At 33.9% G+C, this 16599-nt stretch overlaps 2 protein-coding genes across 2 annotated transcripts; one reads left to right on the forward strand and one right to left on the reverse strand.

Annotated features, from left to right (window-relative positions):
- Nucleotides 1-2399: 2399 nt before the first annotated feature.
- Nucleotides 2400-8873, forward strand: LOC111505109 (ribosome biogenesis regulatory protein homolog). Its single transcript, XM_023159865.2, has 5 exons — nucleotides 2400-2602; nucleotides 2660-3149; nucleotides 3364-3620; nucleotides 4206-4364; nucleotides 7378-8873. Exons 1-4 carry the CDS (start codon nucleotides 2415-2417, stop codon nucleotides 4333-4335), a joined length of 1065 nt encoding a protein of 354 aa, XP_023015633.1. The 5' UTR covers nucleotides 2400-2414; the 3' UTR covers nucleotides 4336-4364; nucleotides 7378-8873.
- Nucleotides 4772-13942, reverse strand: LOC111505110 (uncharacterized). Its single transcript, XM_023159866.2, has 3 exons — nucleotides 13771-13942; nucleotides 7397-7557; nucleotides 4772-4957 (listed from the first exon to the last, which is right to left on the reverse strand). The coding sequence occupies exons 1-3, from the start codon at nucleotides 13865-13867 to the stop codon at nucleotides 4811-4813; spliced, it is 405 nt and encodes a 134-aa protein (XP_023015634.1). The 5' UTR covers nucleotides 13868-13942; the 3' UTR covers nucleotides 4772-4810.
- Between the last annotated feature and the right edge of the window lie 2657 nt (nucleotides 13943-16599).

Genomic DNA, 16599 nt, shown 5'->3' on the forward strand with positions numbered 1-16599 from the left:
ACTGAACACTGAAATGCTATGTTTGTGACAACAGGTAAACATATATAGGTAACAGGTTTCGAACAATTGAACAATCTGTTCATATCAACTTTAAAACTTCGATTCATATATCCCAGAACATACAGCAATCTATAAAATTACAAATTTTATTTGTTCCGACTTTGAAATATTCCAAAAAAGGCCTAGTAAATGTCAGTCGATTTAGACCCGAAAATTTTATAGTGGTAACACTGAATAGGGGTACTGGAATCGTCCATCAGTGTTGCCATAAAAAAGAAACAAAACTCACTGAAGTTACATATTCAGCGGTAATAGAACCAAAAATGCTCAGAAGCTAAGCTGCATTCTCGAAGTAAAAGTCCTTTTCTGGAAAATTTTGTTGTGGTCGAGCGTATTATGACTCCAATGCGATTGACCTAGAGGAAAAATGAAAGAACGGTTTTCACCAGTTTTATTCAAAATTATCTCCCTCCACTTTTATTAATGAAGTCTCGTCTTCGATTAGAGCATTTTCGAAATCTATGGATTATATTTTTTTTTTCTGGGAAAGAAAGTTTTTGGCTTTCTACTACTCCATCTGATACAAAAAAAAGGGATGAGAGAATCTTCCAGAGAAAGGAAGGAAGTAATCAATTTGAAACTCTATACATATCTATTCTTCCTTCCTTTGGAAGATTCTCTCATCCCCCTTTTTTTTTGTATCAGATGGAGTAGTAGGAAGCCAAAAACTTTCTTTCCAAAAAAAAATTAATCACTCCTAAAAATATAACTCCTTCAATTCAAATGAATTTTACAAGCCCCACTCTCAATTCCAGCTCCTAACATTGGATACCTCATCAGCGACCAGTTCACCATTTTCTATGAATATATTTTCAATGGCCATAAAGAATAAACGGGGCTTGGCACCAGGGATCGATTCAATCAAATATAGGATAATATCCCATTTGCCAGAAAGGGGTATTTCAGAGTCTTTCTTGCTTTTTTAATGAGCACTTGATGGAAAAAGCGACAGTGTCAACATTCATATCATGAAGGCATCATTCCTTCCTTTCCCTCCCATCTCAAGGTGTAATAGTGTATGCTTTGTAATATTAATGTAGACAGTGACGATCACTGGTCTAGTTCCACTAATAGATTATGTGCTTTGCTAGTGAGATGCTTTTGTAGTACATGAACAACATTTAAGCTCCAGGGAAGAGACGATTTTTATAGCCTTGTACACGTTCCCGGATAGTACTTCCTACCCAAATGTAGATGGGTTTGTCCCAAGCTAAAATAAGTGTGAGCACACATGGCTCAATAAATGACCTTTGTTACCAACTGACCGGATAGCACTGTTTGCTGAGGTAAATGAATGAAAAAGAATAATATAGTTCCACAGAACTATAACTTAATTATAGTTCTGTGGAATACCAATTTATAGTTCTGTGAGGTATTCACAAAACAACATCTCTAAAAATCAGAGATTGTTCATATTTGGATGAATTTTTTCCGATGATAGCGCTGCTCAAACGATAAAAGAGATTACAGAATAGGAAAAGGCGGTATGCCATGTTTGTTCAGATAGTAGGTTTTTAAAATACTGTTAATATACCTAGAAGCTCAATTGGAAACAAGATTTCAGCAGAAGGGTAAAAAAAATAAAATACTTTTTCAAATACTGGAAAAAAAAGTTCTCAAATTGATAGAAGCAGAAAGTGATATTGATTTCATTTTATTCATTATCGCTCAATCGCACTTCCGTTTTTTCTACAAGTTATTTTTTTATTGAAGTTTGTAAGAATAGTTATCAGCAAATGCTTCTTCAGGCGTGTCTCTACACGTCCTTGCCAACTTACAATCATTGTCAGTATAATTTGGAACCTCAGAGTAATAATACTTCGAGTTTGGAACTTTGTGATTAGGACTACTCACATGGATCAAAGGGGCATATTTTTTATAACTAATTTATATTCCGAGAACCGATAAATATCCTTAAAATTTCTGAAACAAAACAAAATTCCACATCCATCTCTCGGGCATTTGAATAACTGTTTAAAAATGTTGAATTGTCGTTTTCACCTTTTGCCCTCCAGCGCGCTCTCCGGTGGTGACATTCAGTTGAACTGAGCGACAGAACTTATTTTATTTACCGTGTTGCCACTATGTATATAATTATTTACTAATACAGATTAATTCATGAATAGATATATAGATACTGTAATATAATGACTGAGTATCTATATAATATCTATGTACAAACTTTCGAAAATTTATCTTTGAAATATGAAGCATGCTTTCATGCAAATTTATAAGATCACTGAATATACTACTAAATTATGTAAATTGTAGTACGAAAATCAAATTTTGAGTGGCATCCCTGCATACTTTAGTGTTTTTTCAATTAGTAAGTTGTACATTCACGTGTGTATTTTATGAAAAGTGTGGTTAATTCTCATTTTTCTAATTGCAACATGGACGTCGTTAAGGAAATTTTAGAAAAATCAGCTTATGATGTTGAAAAATATAAATCTATTACCGTTAATAAACATATTGATCTGGTGTATGACCTAGGAACCTTACTTGCAACGGATACTAACGAATTAGATACTGAACTTCTTAGGTATGTTCTTAGGCATTGTTTTGTTTATGAGATGTTAGATTCTTTTTTATTATTTAGGAAACGACCCAATGACTATCTGCGGGACTTGGCCAGAGATAATGCCCAGTTGCTGGTTAATCAAATTTGGGACCTGCCAACAGAGCGAGTAGATGGCATTGTTGTGGGTAAATTCCCTCCTCAAAAAACAGTGTTACCCCGTATGAAACCTGTTCCCAGGCCCAAACCACTGACCAAATGGCAACAATTCGCAAAGGATAAAGGAATTCAGAAAAAGAAAAAGAATAAACTCTCATGGGATGAACAGCTACGAAAGTGGGTTCCCACATATGGTTTCAAAAGGGCTCAATCAGAAAAAGAAAAGAGCTGGTTATTGGAGGTTCCAGGGAATGCTGATCCAATGGAAGATCAATTTGCTAAGAAAAGTCAAGCTACAAGTGAAAAGGTAGCGAAAAATGAGTTGCAGCGATTGAGAAATATCGCCAAAGCTAAGAAAATTAAAATTCCAAGGGTTGGGGTTACAAATTCCGAAGTGTCTACTGCTAAAGATGTAAGTACAGAACTATTACAATCTACAGTTTTCTTCTTACCTTCAGTTCCGTTGAATGTAACCAATGAATAACATTTGATGATTATCTGCCCTTTCGTTTTATCACAAGAAATTTTACTGAAATAAATTCATGTACCTGACAAAAGTCATTAGAAGTTGGGTCATTGATTTGATGTTAACTTTCTTGTTCATGTGAAATGTAAATTTATTTCAGTTGCAAACTGCAGTTACGGTAGCAAAGGCATCAACTGCTAGCCTTGGTAAATTTCAAAGTAAGCTTCCTAAAGAAAAAGAAGCAAGAGGTGTAGCAGATATTACCCCAGGAGTAACAAGGAAGCGAAAACTACCTCCTGTATCCGGTGCCGAAGAAAGAAGCGAAAATTTGGCAATTGTTGATACTATTTTGAACAAAAAACCAAAATTGGATATTGAGAAAGCTGTAGCTCGACATATTAGCAATGAACAGTTAGAGTGAGTTAATTTTCAATTCGAACAATGTTTTTCTATATAGTAATCTCGGGTGGATTGAAATAAACTCTTCAAGGAAGTGTAGTTCATGCATAGAAGTTACTTTCAGACACTAACTGGAAGAAAAGCCCTCTCAAAACAAATACTTTCATGTAAACATTGAATTACATGTAAGATAAAGAACTATCAAAACAACTAATTTTATATGAACGCTTAATTATATAAAAAATCACTTTTTTCAATTCAGTTTGTATTCCAAAAATTTGTTATAGAAATGAATCCGATATCATTTACAGGGTTGCTACACAATATCGTATATGAAAGAAATAACATTTCTCTTGCATGGAACATTGTCATCCCTAATGACGGAGTTAATCTCTTCTAAAAATTTATCTCTTCAATTTAAATTATGTTTAAAAATTTTCTGATCATGTTTTTTATGTTTGTAACAACATTTTATTTTCGAGTCGGTACAAACTTTTAATAAAAAACAAATTCAATTCAATAAATTATGGGACAACAAATGAGAAATTTTAATTAAAAAACAAGCATTTCTCCCTATCAGCAGAACTACATTTATTTTTTCAGGCGTTCTCAGGAGAAGCAAAGTTCAGGTAACAGAAGTTCGAAAGGTAAAGGCAAAGCAAATTCAAAGAAGCCGAAAGGAGGGAAGGGACAACGAAAAGGAAAGACTTCAGGTGGTCGAAAGAGGCGTTGATAGTTATTGAATATATTTTGTAAATATAGGTGAGTTTTTCAAAGTAATGTAAGAAATAGAAAAAATTATTTTGATTTGGAAGTTGGTAACTTGTGCACACAGTAGCTGCAATCGACTTCCTCCGCAGCAACGAACAGTCATGCCTAGAAATTGTTTTAATTGAACACTATATTATACAGAAAACACTTTTCTGTATTCAGTTTGTATTCCAATTATTTGTTAAGTAATTGAATCAGATATCATTCACAGGATTGATACACAATATAGTAAATGAAAGAGGTAATATTTCACTTACATGAATGATGCTAAATTGCCCCTCGTTTGGGAAAATTTCTAAAGTAAGTTACTTATTTTTCACACTTTTATATTTTTCTAAGGCGAAAATGAACTCGAGTTCATATATTTTTGAGTTGTGTGTACAAAGAGAATAACAAAGATTTGATCATCAATTTATTGAACACTGATTATGAAAATATTAAGGGTGGTCCCATCCTAGAGATGGATCCGATGAAACTGCCATGTAAATTAAGGCTCCTTGTCCAGGTAATGGTTTAGCTGCAATATATGTACGATTGTCACCTGACCATTTGCTCATAAAATGTAGATGATCTTCTTTTTGTTCCTGAAAAAAATTCACAGTACGAAAAGAAGGCCAAAAGAAATAAATCACCAACAGTTTTGTCTCCAATTTATATACAGTACAAAGTAGAAGGTCAACCTGAACACACAATTTCATTATTTGAAATATTTGAACTGAGCACTATTGAATGATACTAATTAAGATAGAAATAACAACTCATGGTGGAAAATTTCTTGTTCAAGTACACAACAATATGGTCCTGAATTTCTGAAGTTATTGATGTGTATGCCAAAATTATTCTCAAATAGTGACGCTTCAAAAGCGGATTGAAATAGTGGGTTTGTACTACAAATATGGAAAATGGAGAATGATCCGGGATGAAATTTGAGACATAAATATGTAATGTAATGTAATGTAATTACATAAATTCATGAAAAGTGGTAACATTAATGACAGGCAACATGACCTTTCAGGAATAGTCAATAAGGAAGGCATTAATCTTGCACATGATGGAAAATGTCCTGTCTTTGACTAAGTTGTTACAAGCATCAGGAGTAAGTCGTACAAATGTAATCAAAATTCATCGACACAAATTCACCCTTGCAAAATGAAAAATATTCAGGAATTGAACAAAGATGATTTCCACAGAATTTTGTGAGATATTTTCAGAGTAGGTCAACCAGCATCCAGCTTTTATATACATCACGTGATAGATAGTATATTTGACCATGTATATGTTTAAAGCATTTGTAGCAAAAAACACCTTACGTGAGATTTTCACTACACAGTTCACAAAACTGCAACATATGTTTCGCTATTCAGTAGCTTCTTCAGGGGTGTCTATCCTTACTCAGTATAGACTAGGTCTATACTAACATAGTCTATACTCAGTCTATACCAACTTAGTATAGACTTGGTAAAGACCCAGTCTAGATTAACTCAGTTAGTATAGACACTCCCAAAAAAGCTATTGTATAGCAAAACACGTGTTGCGGTCTGTAAACTGTGAAGTGAAAATCTCACAATAATTTGAGAAAATTGTAACAAAATTTATAGTATATATCAGTTTTCGTAGGCTAAACTCCTAATCTCTCCCTTACTAACCATCATAATCCACTGAGCCACGAGGCGTTGAGCTAACTTTTATTTATATTGGAAACAATATTGCAAATTCGGAATCATATTTACTTTTACAGATTATATATTCTAATGCTTACAAAAAAACTCTCCTGAAGAAATGTAATACTAATTGACATTGAATTATTCAAATTTATTAGTGCGTTGATTTCAAGATTCTGAAGAACGAACTGCCAAACGCTTGACATTTTGCAAGAAACTTCTCCGGTTGAATGATGACAAAGGAAGTGATAATGTATTATCAGTGTAATGTTGATATTATTGATTCTTTTTCCCCATGTGATAGGGAAACATATTTAAAATAAAGTTTAATATTAAACAATTTGGATGGTCATGTCTGTAAGACTATTCATGATAATGATTTCAAATTTTACGATACGTTTTTCACTACAACACCAGCTTCCTCATTTGAACTGGTATTCTACACTGCTTTATCCTAAATAATTAAGATTACTAATTGGTAAACAGGTAGTTAGTTTTAAGACCAGGTATCCAGCAGTTAAAAATTCTTGTGAGAGAGAGAAATACGTTTTTTGTCCTAAGAAAGAGTTCTTGTTGACAAACGATTATGAACTATGTCAAAGTAGTATAAAAGTAATTCGTAAAAGCCCATTTATATAAAATAGGGTGTCAAACACATGTTTACGAAACAAAATAAATGCTATACAATTTAAAATTCAAAAATTTTTCTTAAACAAATATGCTATATTATAGTGACATACAGAAGTAAACTATAATTTATAAAAAGCTTTGTCATTGTAAAATCCATCTAAACTATAGTAGACATATAAAAAACAACAAATCCAACACCGACAAGAATATCAAATTGGGTTTCCCAAGTGCCCAAAAGTTAATATTGGAAGAAGAACTATTTTTTGGGTTTGAAAGCCGTTGATGTTTGGAATTTTTTCATGACGATTTGTTGCCGCGGGTAATTAGCTTCTTCAGATGTATATACATCCTGAGTTATCTCGGATGACTGGATATTATGCATACTTTGGTTGACTCAGGTAAACTTACATCATTGGTAACAATAATTTTTATCTGCATTATACTTGCTGGTCTTATAATTACCTGATTATCAATTAGTAATCTCGCTTAATTAAGGTCGATAATATGTTTATATTGCATTTTAAAGTAGTGTAGAGTGCAACTGATGAAACACGTATTGGAAATTAACTATATTGTGAAAATTTGCACTTATCAGAGCTATTGATTTTCACCAAGTAAGAGTTCAGTGTGTTTCTGTAAGGATAAAGTCTTTTGATAAACGAATAAGTTTTTGAATAAATACAATAATTACATGTTATATATTTTTGTTCCAGGTTTAAGCATCATACTGACCTTGATATTGTCAAATTGTGGAGTTTTTTCTTCCTGCTTTGCTCCTTTGTGCAGTATTAGGAGCATATACTTGAAAAAACTGTTTCGGTTTTTTTTCACCACAGCATCTTCAGACCTTAAGTTGCACAACTTCTGTATCCATTTCTTACAAATCTCTTTGTCTGAAAAGTAGAGTGTTAGGACATTATTTCAAAATATAATCGAAAGCATTCATAATTCAACATTTTTGTTATCTCGCTGCCTTTTCATTGATTTTATCCTAGCAGGCAGAATTTTAAAGACTGAAAACTATACTTTCTTCAGTGCCCTGGTTTATAGGATGTATAAGTATTTTTTTAACAATGCATAATTCACAATTTCATTTATATCCCTAAAATTTAATGGCTGAGAAGAATTTGTTCACTGACTTCATAAATATAAGCAAGGAAATTATGGAATGTATGTCAAATTTGTCAATTCAATACAAGAACATCTTACTGTCCTTTTTTTAGTATTGAAAAATTATAAAAACAACCATAGTAGAATTCCAAGTATCCAGATCAATTTGAATCAACTCTAATCTGTATAATCTAATATCAGGAAAATTGAATTTGACAAAAAAAGTTTATTTTGAACGGAAACCACCAGAAAAAGATTTAAGGGACTGAAAAAACGAAATTGACCTCAATGCGGCATTTAAAATATCATTTTATCACTGTAAAGTATAGTATTAGTGGATTTAGTACATACTTAACATTTACAGTGCATAAATTACTGCTTCAATAGTTTAGTCAGAGTGAGGAAAAGATGTACTCTTGCGCCTCTGACCTCTGAACAGACATTGTTTACAAGTTTTTGCAGAAAAAAATTAGACCAAACAATTCTGTTTTCTTTAAGTGATCTAGTTGATTCAAAGGGGTTCAAATAATTGGAATTCTACTATATTAATATTTATTCAGGGTCAGGTGAATTTGCAATTTGATAATGCATAAAAGGTAAAAGTTTCAAACTGCATTATGAATTCTGTGCAGGCAATATTTTGAAGTTTGTTCTATAATTTTACAAATTCTACAATACAATCCATATACATCCTATAAACCAGTATAAATGGTTCTAAATTTGTGAACTATTTTTTTTAAATATAAACATATATTTTGAAAAATCGAATCTAATTAAGTACCGAGCGAAGAGACTTGTTGAGAAATGTCTTTACGAAATTTCATTAACTGTATATCTTACTTTAATTCTTTTTTTTTGTATACTTTAGGTAACAAGTTTTTCATGTTGTTATGTATGAGTTTTCCCAAATTCATATTATAATTATAATTTTGCTGGTTCAAGACTCAAATTGATAAATTCAGTTTTATTTTTTATTGAGTCATATCATGAATTAATTCAGTAACAATTATTTATTAGGTTATAATAAGTATTTTGTTATTTGTGATTTCAGTTGTAAAATATGATCTTTCGTTTGTATAATAAATGATTACAAATATAATTGTTTTTTTCAATTTAGTTCAATACTCGGTGATAAAAGAGAAAAATCTGCATGATCATAGACTGGATTTAGAAAGTTTCGAAAGTTTGTGATGGGTCAGTCTACACTAGGATCCTAAAATCCTCATTCTGGATTACTGTTGATCGAACACTTCGGGGCTCCTCTTCAAGTTTAAAATCTTCAGAAGGAAATTTCGTAAACCAATGTCGAACTTTGCGTTCATTAACACTATCATTGCCAAACGCCTGGTTGATTTTTCGGGCTGTTTCGACATGAGCACGTAAAGATACAACACGGCTCCCTTTACTGCGTATCTCTCCCGTCTATCAGAGACAAAATTATTGAAAGAATAATGAAAATATCAAAGGAAAAAACACATATTTCAAACATTGTCAAAAGACATGAAATCTACAAACAGTGAATTCAAAATGAACGATGATAATGAAAGTTGGACCATTTCTGACAACAAAAATTCTTATACAGTGTGTCAATTTCAAAACCTACAATGGGCTATACCTCATGAACGAAATCTGATATTGAAAAATGCTTGAAACCGTTTCTAGGATAGTAAGGGGGAACTGAAGTGACAAGAAAGAGAACTCGACCCCACCTACCAAAACACAAAAAGTTTAAATTGCAAACCCTACTTGTGATACATCATTGAAAATTATTATTAGTTTGTGGTGTATAGGAATGATAAAAAATAAATAGGTTTATTTATTTTTAAGCAATTATAATAGTCATATTAAGGATTTTACTTGTTGGGTTCATAACTGAACTCTAATGCTTGACTGGTTTCAACAATTGAAACTTTCTTGATGTACCATTTGGGATTTTATAATAATTCTGTAGTGTACTTGACTGATAAATAAAAAAATAAAATTAAATAAAAATACTATAAAAAATGCTATCCAATGGTGTAAATAATAATTGTACAGGGTGAAGCAATAATTGTGAAACTTTGCCTTGAATGGAATATTTAATGAGGTTTTTGTTGAACTACAAATTTATTACAAATGTCAATTAAGTAAATGTTCAAAGTGGGTTCCGTTGTTTTGTAAACGATAATACAGCCTATTATCAAAGTCTGCACAAACTTTGATATCAACCGGCTTACTATGACTTTTTTATTTGTAATGCTACTTCCCGGACTATTATTTTAAATGATAAGTGTCCGTCGATACTTTTTTTGTTAAATAAAAACTTAATTTGTCGTTTTTGCAAAACGAGTTGGAAAGATCTGTTTTTTGGGTTCTGTCAGAGTCAATAATTTTTGGTTTGTTTGAGACTTTTAAATGTCATTAGTTTTCATCATTTGTATGATCAGTACCTACTGTCATTCAGCTGTAGTTGTCACGATGGTTTACAGTATACCTAGGCGCGTGGAGATAATTTTCATATTTGCCTCCCAGAACCAGTGTTAATTAAAAACAGCTCAAATATTTCATAACAGGCATCCGGACAAAAATGTAAGTCACGTGTACGTCCGCGATTTAGTTGAAAAGTTTAGAGAAACGGGATCAGTGCAAAATAAAAAAAGGAATGCCCCAAGATTACTGAATGAAGCAACCCAAATTGAGGTCCTTGTAAATTTTGCAATGGAGCCTACTGCATCAACACGTCAAGTATTTGTAGTGACAGGACTTTCACATGAGTCGGTTAGAAAGGTGTTGAAATTACATAAGTTTCACCCATACAAAACACAAATTCTTCAAGAACTAGGCGATGATGATCCAGACCGACGAATTGAGTTTTGTGAACTCATGACAAAGAATTCGCGTTGAACTGAGAATGTTAAAAAATATTTGTTTCAGTGAAGAATGTACTTTTATGCTGAATGGTAATGTAAATAAACAAAACTGTCGGTACTGGAGTGATGCGAACCCGCATCGATTCAGAGAAGGTCACACTCAATATCCTGAAAAACTGAATGTTTGGGCAGGAATATTAGGTGATGCGATTGCGATTGGTCCCTTGTTCACACCAGGCAATTTAAGTGGCGACATTTATCTCGATATGCTGGAAAACACCATCGAATCTTTAATTGTGCATGAATTAGAGAACCAAAGGAACGACCAAGGCAACACAGCTGTAGACGAAGATTTGCTGCTTTTTCAACAAGATGAAGCACCTCCTCACTATGCAGGTCCAGTTAGGCACTGGTTGGATACTAATTATCCGAACAAATAGATTGGAAGGAGAGGTCCGATTCAGTGGCCACCGAGGTCACCAGACTTGGCGCCAGCTGACTTTTTTCTGTGGGGTCACCTCAAGTCAGTTGTTTATAAAACTCAACCTGCGTCACTTGGGGAATTGCGAGAAAGAATGTCGCAAGCATGCTAGAATAGCATGCTTGCGACATTTACTTAATTGACATTTTTAATAAATTTGCAGTTCAACAAAAACCTGATTAAATATTCCATTTAAGCCAAAGTTTCACAATTATTGCTTCACCCTGTACAATTATTATTTATACTATTGGATAGCATTTTTATAGTCTTTTCAATGATGTATCACAAGTAGGAGTTTGCAATTTAAACTTTTTGTGTTTTGGTGGGTGGGGCCTAGGGGGTTGAAGGGGGTGAGTTCTCTTTCGTGTCACTTTAGTTCCCCCTCACTATCCTAGAAACGGTTTCATGCATTTTTCGATATCAGCTTTCGTTCGTAAGATATAGCCCTTTGGTTTTAAAATTCACACACTTTATTGTTACTAAAAATGCAGTTGAAAACTTAATGTTCTGTAATCTGAAATGCGTCCTTTGTAATATTTGTATACTTTCAAATGTATATGTGCTGACTATTTTATAAGACTCACCATATGGAAAGACATTCATTAAGTTGCTCCACAAATACATGCCAATTTATTTAATATAAATTCGCAATCTAACCCGTTTCTAAAGAATCAAACTCAATCAGCACTAGCCTCGGCATCTTCTGTTCACTAACAAGTGAATACAGACAAATTATTTAAACAGAAATGCCTGAAAATCAATGGCATGAATTTAGAATCCAAATTTTCCCAACCCCACCAGCAAAATTTATCAACTTTCGAAAAAATGAAAGCCGAGGAATTAGTTACTACTATAATATATTAATTTTCTTACTTAGCTATCCAAAGGTTGGCTGAATGCTTATGCCCGTTAGGGTATGCACAAACAAAAATAAATTTTGGTAATTATAAAAATAATAATGGGAATTATTCTACTTTGGACCAAGGTCGTTGATCTTCCAGCATATCCACCATGTATAGGAATATTCAATACAAATGAAAGGAAACAACACTTAAATAATATTGTTCTTATTGTTTTCTACTATTATTTTTTCTATCTTCACGGCCCGAAATTTCCCAACTTCTCCAAGTCGAAAAAACAGCGAAAAGTTAGGAATTTTGTAAAATTGACACTTCAAAATTTGTGGGCTGCTCAGGACTGTTCTCTTACTTGGGAGAAATTAAACTTTTTTGAAGTTTTCAAAGAACTCAGAATTTCAAAGTATGGGATCTCCAAGTTATGCATGTTGGGAAATCCCAACCTTCTCCCGGTTTTCCCTTTTCTTATTACCTCTCCCTTTCTTTTCTCTCATTTTTATTTTTTAAATTTTCATTCATTTTTTTACTATTATTTTTTTCTATCTTCACGGCCCAAATTTTCCCAACTTTTTCCCAAGTCGAAAAAGCAGGGGGGTGGCTCCCCCCCACCCCCCCATGGCGACGGCCCTGATTAACACAATAGAAAGTTCATTAACAGGGAACCTGTAATTAAAGAAAATTGAGAAGCAACTTCAGTTTATTTCAACTGCAAAGAAAATATTTAGTAATAAGGATGTATTTCAAAAGGGTGACAATGAAATATCTGAAATGAAACAAATTCTGCAGTCGCAGCAAGAATCCTACAGAAGATCTTATTACTTTCAAATAGTTTTTTAATTGAAATAAGTAGAATTACATTATTTTTTGTAAAGCCTATTTGTTAAGTAATAAAGTGCATTTTATTTCGACTGATACCTATAAAACACAAAGATCAGTGCTATAAAGCTATTCAATTATTTCATTGCTTCAAGTTGTTTTGAGTTTAATTTGCTGGGTATGATAGAATTATAGAAAAGTAATTTTTCACCATCATTGTGTAAGTATACATGCAACACACACATATACCTATATATTTCAAATTATCCCCGTCAAATTAATGCGTAAGGTAACACATTTCCTAAATCAATTACGACTTTCAAGTCGGAAGTTATTAAAATTCTGAGATGAAAGGCAGAATTTAAAGAAATATGTATTTAATGCCTCTAAATGTGTATTTAGAAGCCATAGAAATACACAAATACCAAGAAAACTTCAACAAAAAGGAAGAGAGAGCATACAAAGATCTGGCACACAGCATTGAAACGCGCCAAAACGAAGCCAAGTCAATCAAATCGCACGGGAAGTACGCACGAACCCGCCATTAATGAAAGTGCGCAAAAAATCAGCGCTATAAATGACACGGCAGAAATAATGAGAGTTTCAGTTTCAGTTGACACGTCAAGAAGAGTATTTCGATCACGCCTCTGAAGATGACTGCCACAGTTGCAGTTGAAACGTTTGAAGATTATAACCAAAGAAGACCACGGCAGAACTCGGAAACCAACCAAAACAATCGGTCTGAAAGTTTTTGATGACAATGTGCCTACGGATTTTTTTTCGAGATTTGCTTGAATTTATTTTAGCCTAAAGTCAAAAGTGGATTTGACCAAAATAATCTATCTCGTTCAGACAGAGCGGTATATGACAATTGACATTTACGAGTATTCCTTGAACTTCAACACATTCCTAACCATTGAAAGTGATTCTAGCCCTCAAAAATTTACCCAGATCAGTATTATAACACTTATTTTAAATTAGTTTTCGTCATACCCTTTCTCCTTCGTATTTGGGATATTAGTGTCTTTGCGATTTGTAAATTGTTGAAGAATTCTTCGTCGTAAATATCGGCTTGTGTGTTGCCTTCCATATTTCACTGAAATTTGTCTGTAGGCTGATTTGTGACAAATCGATACTAATGACATGTAATATTTAATGACATGTAATATTAATCAAATAAATTATTTGTTTCCATAGCAATCTTGATGCCACAAGCATAGGTACATGCAATTGAATCAGTTCCCGAAAACAGGGTTGGATTTAGCAACGCTGGGATATATTTGAAATCAAATTATTTTATTATTTTAACAAAAATTACATAGAACTGACCAATTCTTGATGAAAATCCATTATAACGTATTCGAAAGCATCTTAATTGGAGATTTCCACTTGACACGTATATCGACACGTGTTTATGCTATTGTATAGCGAAACACGTGTCGTGCTTTTGTATATTGTCAAGTGAAATTCTCCCTTCAATTTTTTTTGAATAACTCAATTCAGCAAGATGGTTTCGGTTTAGTAAGTATTTTTTTTTCGTGAAGAAGCACAAGTATTTCCTAAATAAATATTTCTTAGATAGAGTTAATTAGTTGATTCCGAATGGATAGTTAGTTGAAGTTAGTTGTTATTGTTCTTGTTGAATTGAGTAAGTTGTTATAAACAGATTGAGAGAAGACTGAATTTGAATAAAGGAGAATAGAGGAAAAAGTTAGAGACTTTGCGAGTTTCTAAAAATTGTAATTCAAGTATTAAAAACAGTACGTTTGAAAAGTTATACTGTTTTTATTAGCTCTGATCTGGATTACAACTATTAGGGTCTTCCATTAAAACTGGGGCCACACTAGCGGCTAACGTCAATGCCCATTATCGCGATAATTTTCAACGGCGTTAATTTTACTTGCAAGATGAACGTCTGACGTAGCGTGGCCGCTCTATCGCACTAATTCTCGCGTTAATCTCTTTGATGTACCGCCACTTGAGCTATTGCCTAACGCCAAACGGCAATGTTACTGCCGTTGTCAAACTATCGCGTTAAGTCGTGGCTACACCTACGGTTAACGTCCATTATCGCGATAATTAATGGCATTTCGCGTTAGTGTGGCCCCAACATAAGCGTGTGTGAGAAATCATCGAAAAGTTTCATTCGTTTGAAAGACTTACTGATGTCATTATGTGTGGGCTATAACATCGTTCATCGCCACGACTCTGGCGCATAAATCAGGCCGAATTTGACCAATAGCATGGGTTATGTTGGTTTTGGGGGGCCGCTTGTGGTTTGTGGCTTTAAAAAACTTGCGACTTTAGAAAACCCCACAAGAAAAAGTCTAACGGAGTCAAATCCCATGATCTCGGTGGCCAGTTCGCATCACCTCCACGTGAGATGACTATGCCCTCAAATCGCTTGTGCAGAATATCCAATTATAGTGATAATGAACTCAATGTTCGAAGTTGGTTAGCAAAATTTCGTTCCGGAGTTTTTAGCCTCGAAGCTGAGCCCCGAAGTGGTAATCCAGGACGAGGGTTTGAGGACCCTGGTGGAGACTGACCCACCACAAACGGTGCGTGGGATGGCGGAAGAACTGGATGCCAACTTCTATGTGGTTTTTGATGGTTTGAAATTTATTGAAAAGGTCAAAAAGCTCGAAAAGTGGATGCTCCACGGTTTAACGATCGATAGAAATTGTCACGGTTCGAGGTCTGTTTTTCTTTGTTTTTGCGCAACCAAAACGATCTATTTTTGGATCGGATTGTGTCACGTGTGACCAAAAGTGGATCCTCTACAGGAGAAGTTCAGGACAGTGGTTGGATAGCGATGAGCCACCCAGGCGAAAACCCACCAATAAAAGACCGGGGTCACTGTATGGTGGCCAGCAGCAGGTGTGATTCACTATAACTTTCTGCAACTGTGTGTGTGGCAGAAAGAACTAGACATGGGCACACATATAACCAGTTTCCAGTAGGCTCTCTTACCATGTGATCCGCCCGAGTTGCAGGGGACCTTCAACCTCTCTTAGGATGAGATTCTCATCTCATCCAACGTATTCAGTGCTGTAGTATCGAAGGATTCGACGGTACCACGGGCATCCGATTAGTTATAATAAACGGTTGGAAATTGATATTGTGTTCAGTTTATTTCCTGTTGTTATTATTGTTTTTAGTTTTTGTAGTACAAAATAAGTAACTAACCAAAAAATCTTCTATAATATCCTTAAATTTCGTTTTTATATGAGCGCATGCCTATGGTAAAAGAACGAAATTGGCTCCGCACTCTGTTTCGAGGTCACCGAGAACCAGTGACGGCTCCTGCATTGGAGAACAGGGTAGGCTAAAGTCATAAAGACTATATACACATAGAAAAGCCCACCGGAGGCGCAAAAATTTGTTGGGGTACCCCACCTATTTAAAGCAAAATACAATATTTGCATAAATGCAAACAAAAATTGTGTATTGCCGAAAATTATACGTATATAACTGACCATTAGAAAAACAACCCTAACCTGATTATCAAAAGAAATTATGGCCTCTTTTTGAGCTGTATCTAAAGCTGTTGCTATATTTTGTTTGCTAAACAATTTTAATTTACAAGACGAAAATATATGCTCCATATTTAGATTTAAAATGTCTTTCTGTAGAACGAGGTAAATTTTTTAAATCGGAGTATCCTATTTTACACCACGTTTGGTATTCAGTTTGTACGAAAAATAAAACACAGGGCCAACAAAACAGTTTTTCTCGTTTAATGGATCCGGTTAACCAATCGCATTTATCGTACCAACTAATATTAAATCCTCGATTTTGTCGATTATCTGACGCTTTAAT

This window comes from Leptinotarsa decemlineata, unplaced genomic scaffold, assembly GCF_025532065.1.
Source record: "Leptinotarsa decemlineata unplaced genomic scaffold, Ldec_3_MD MMD2_tig00000010_RagTag_RagTag, whole genome shotgun sequence".
NCBI classification, from domain to species: domain Eukaryota; kingdom Metazoa; phylum Arthropoda; class Insecta; order Coleoptera; family Chrysomelidae; genus Leptinotarsa; species Leptinotarsa decemlineata.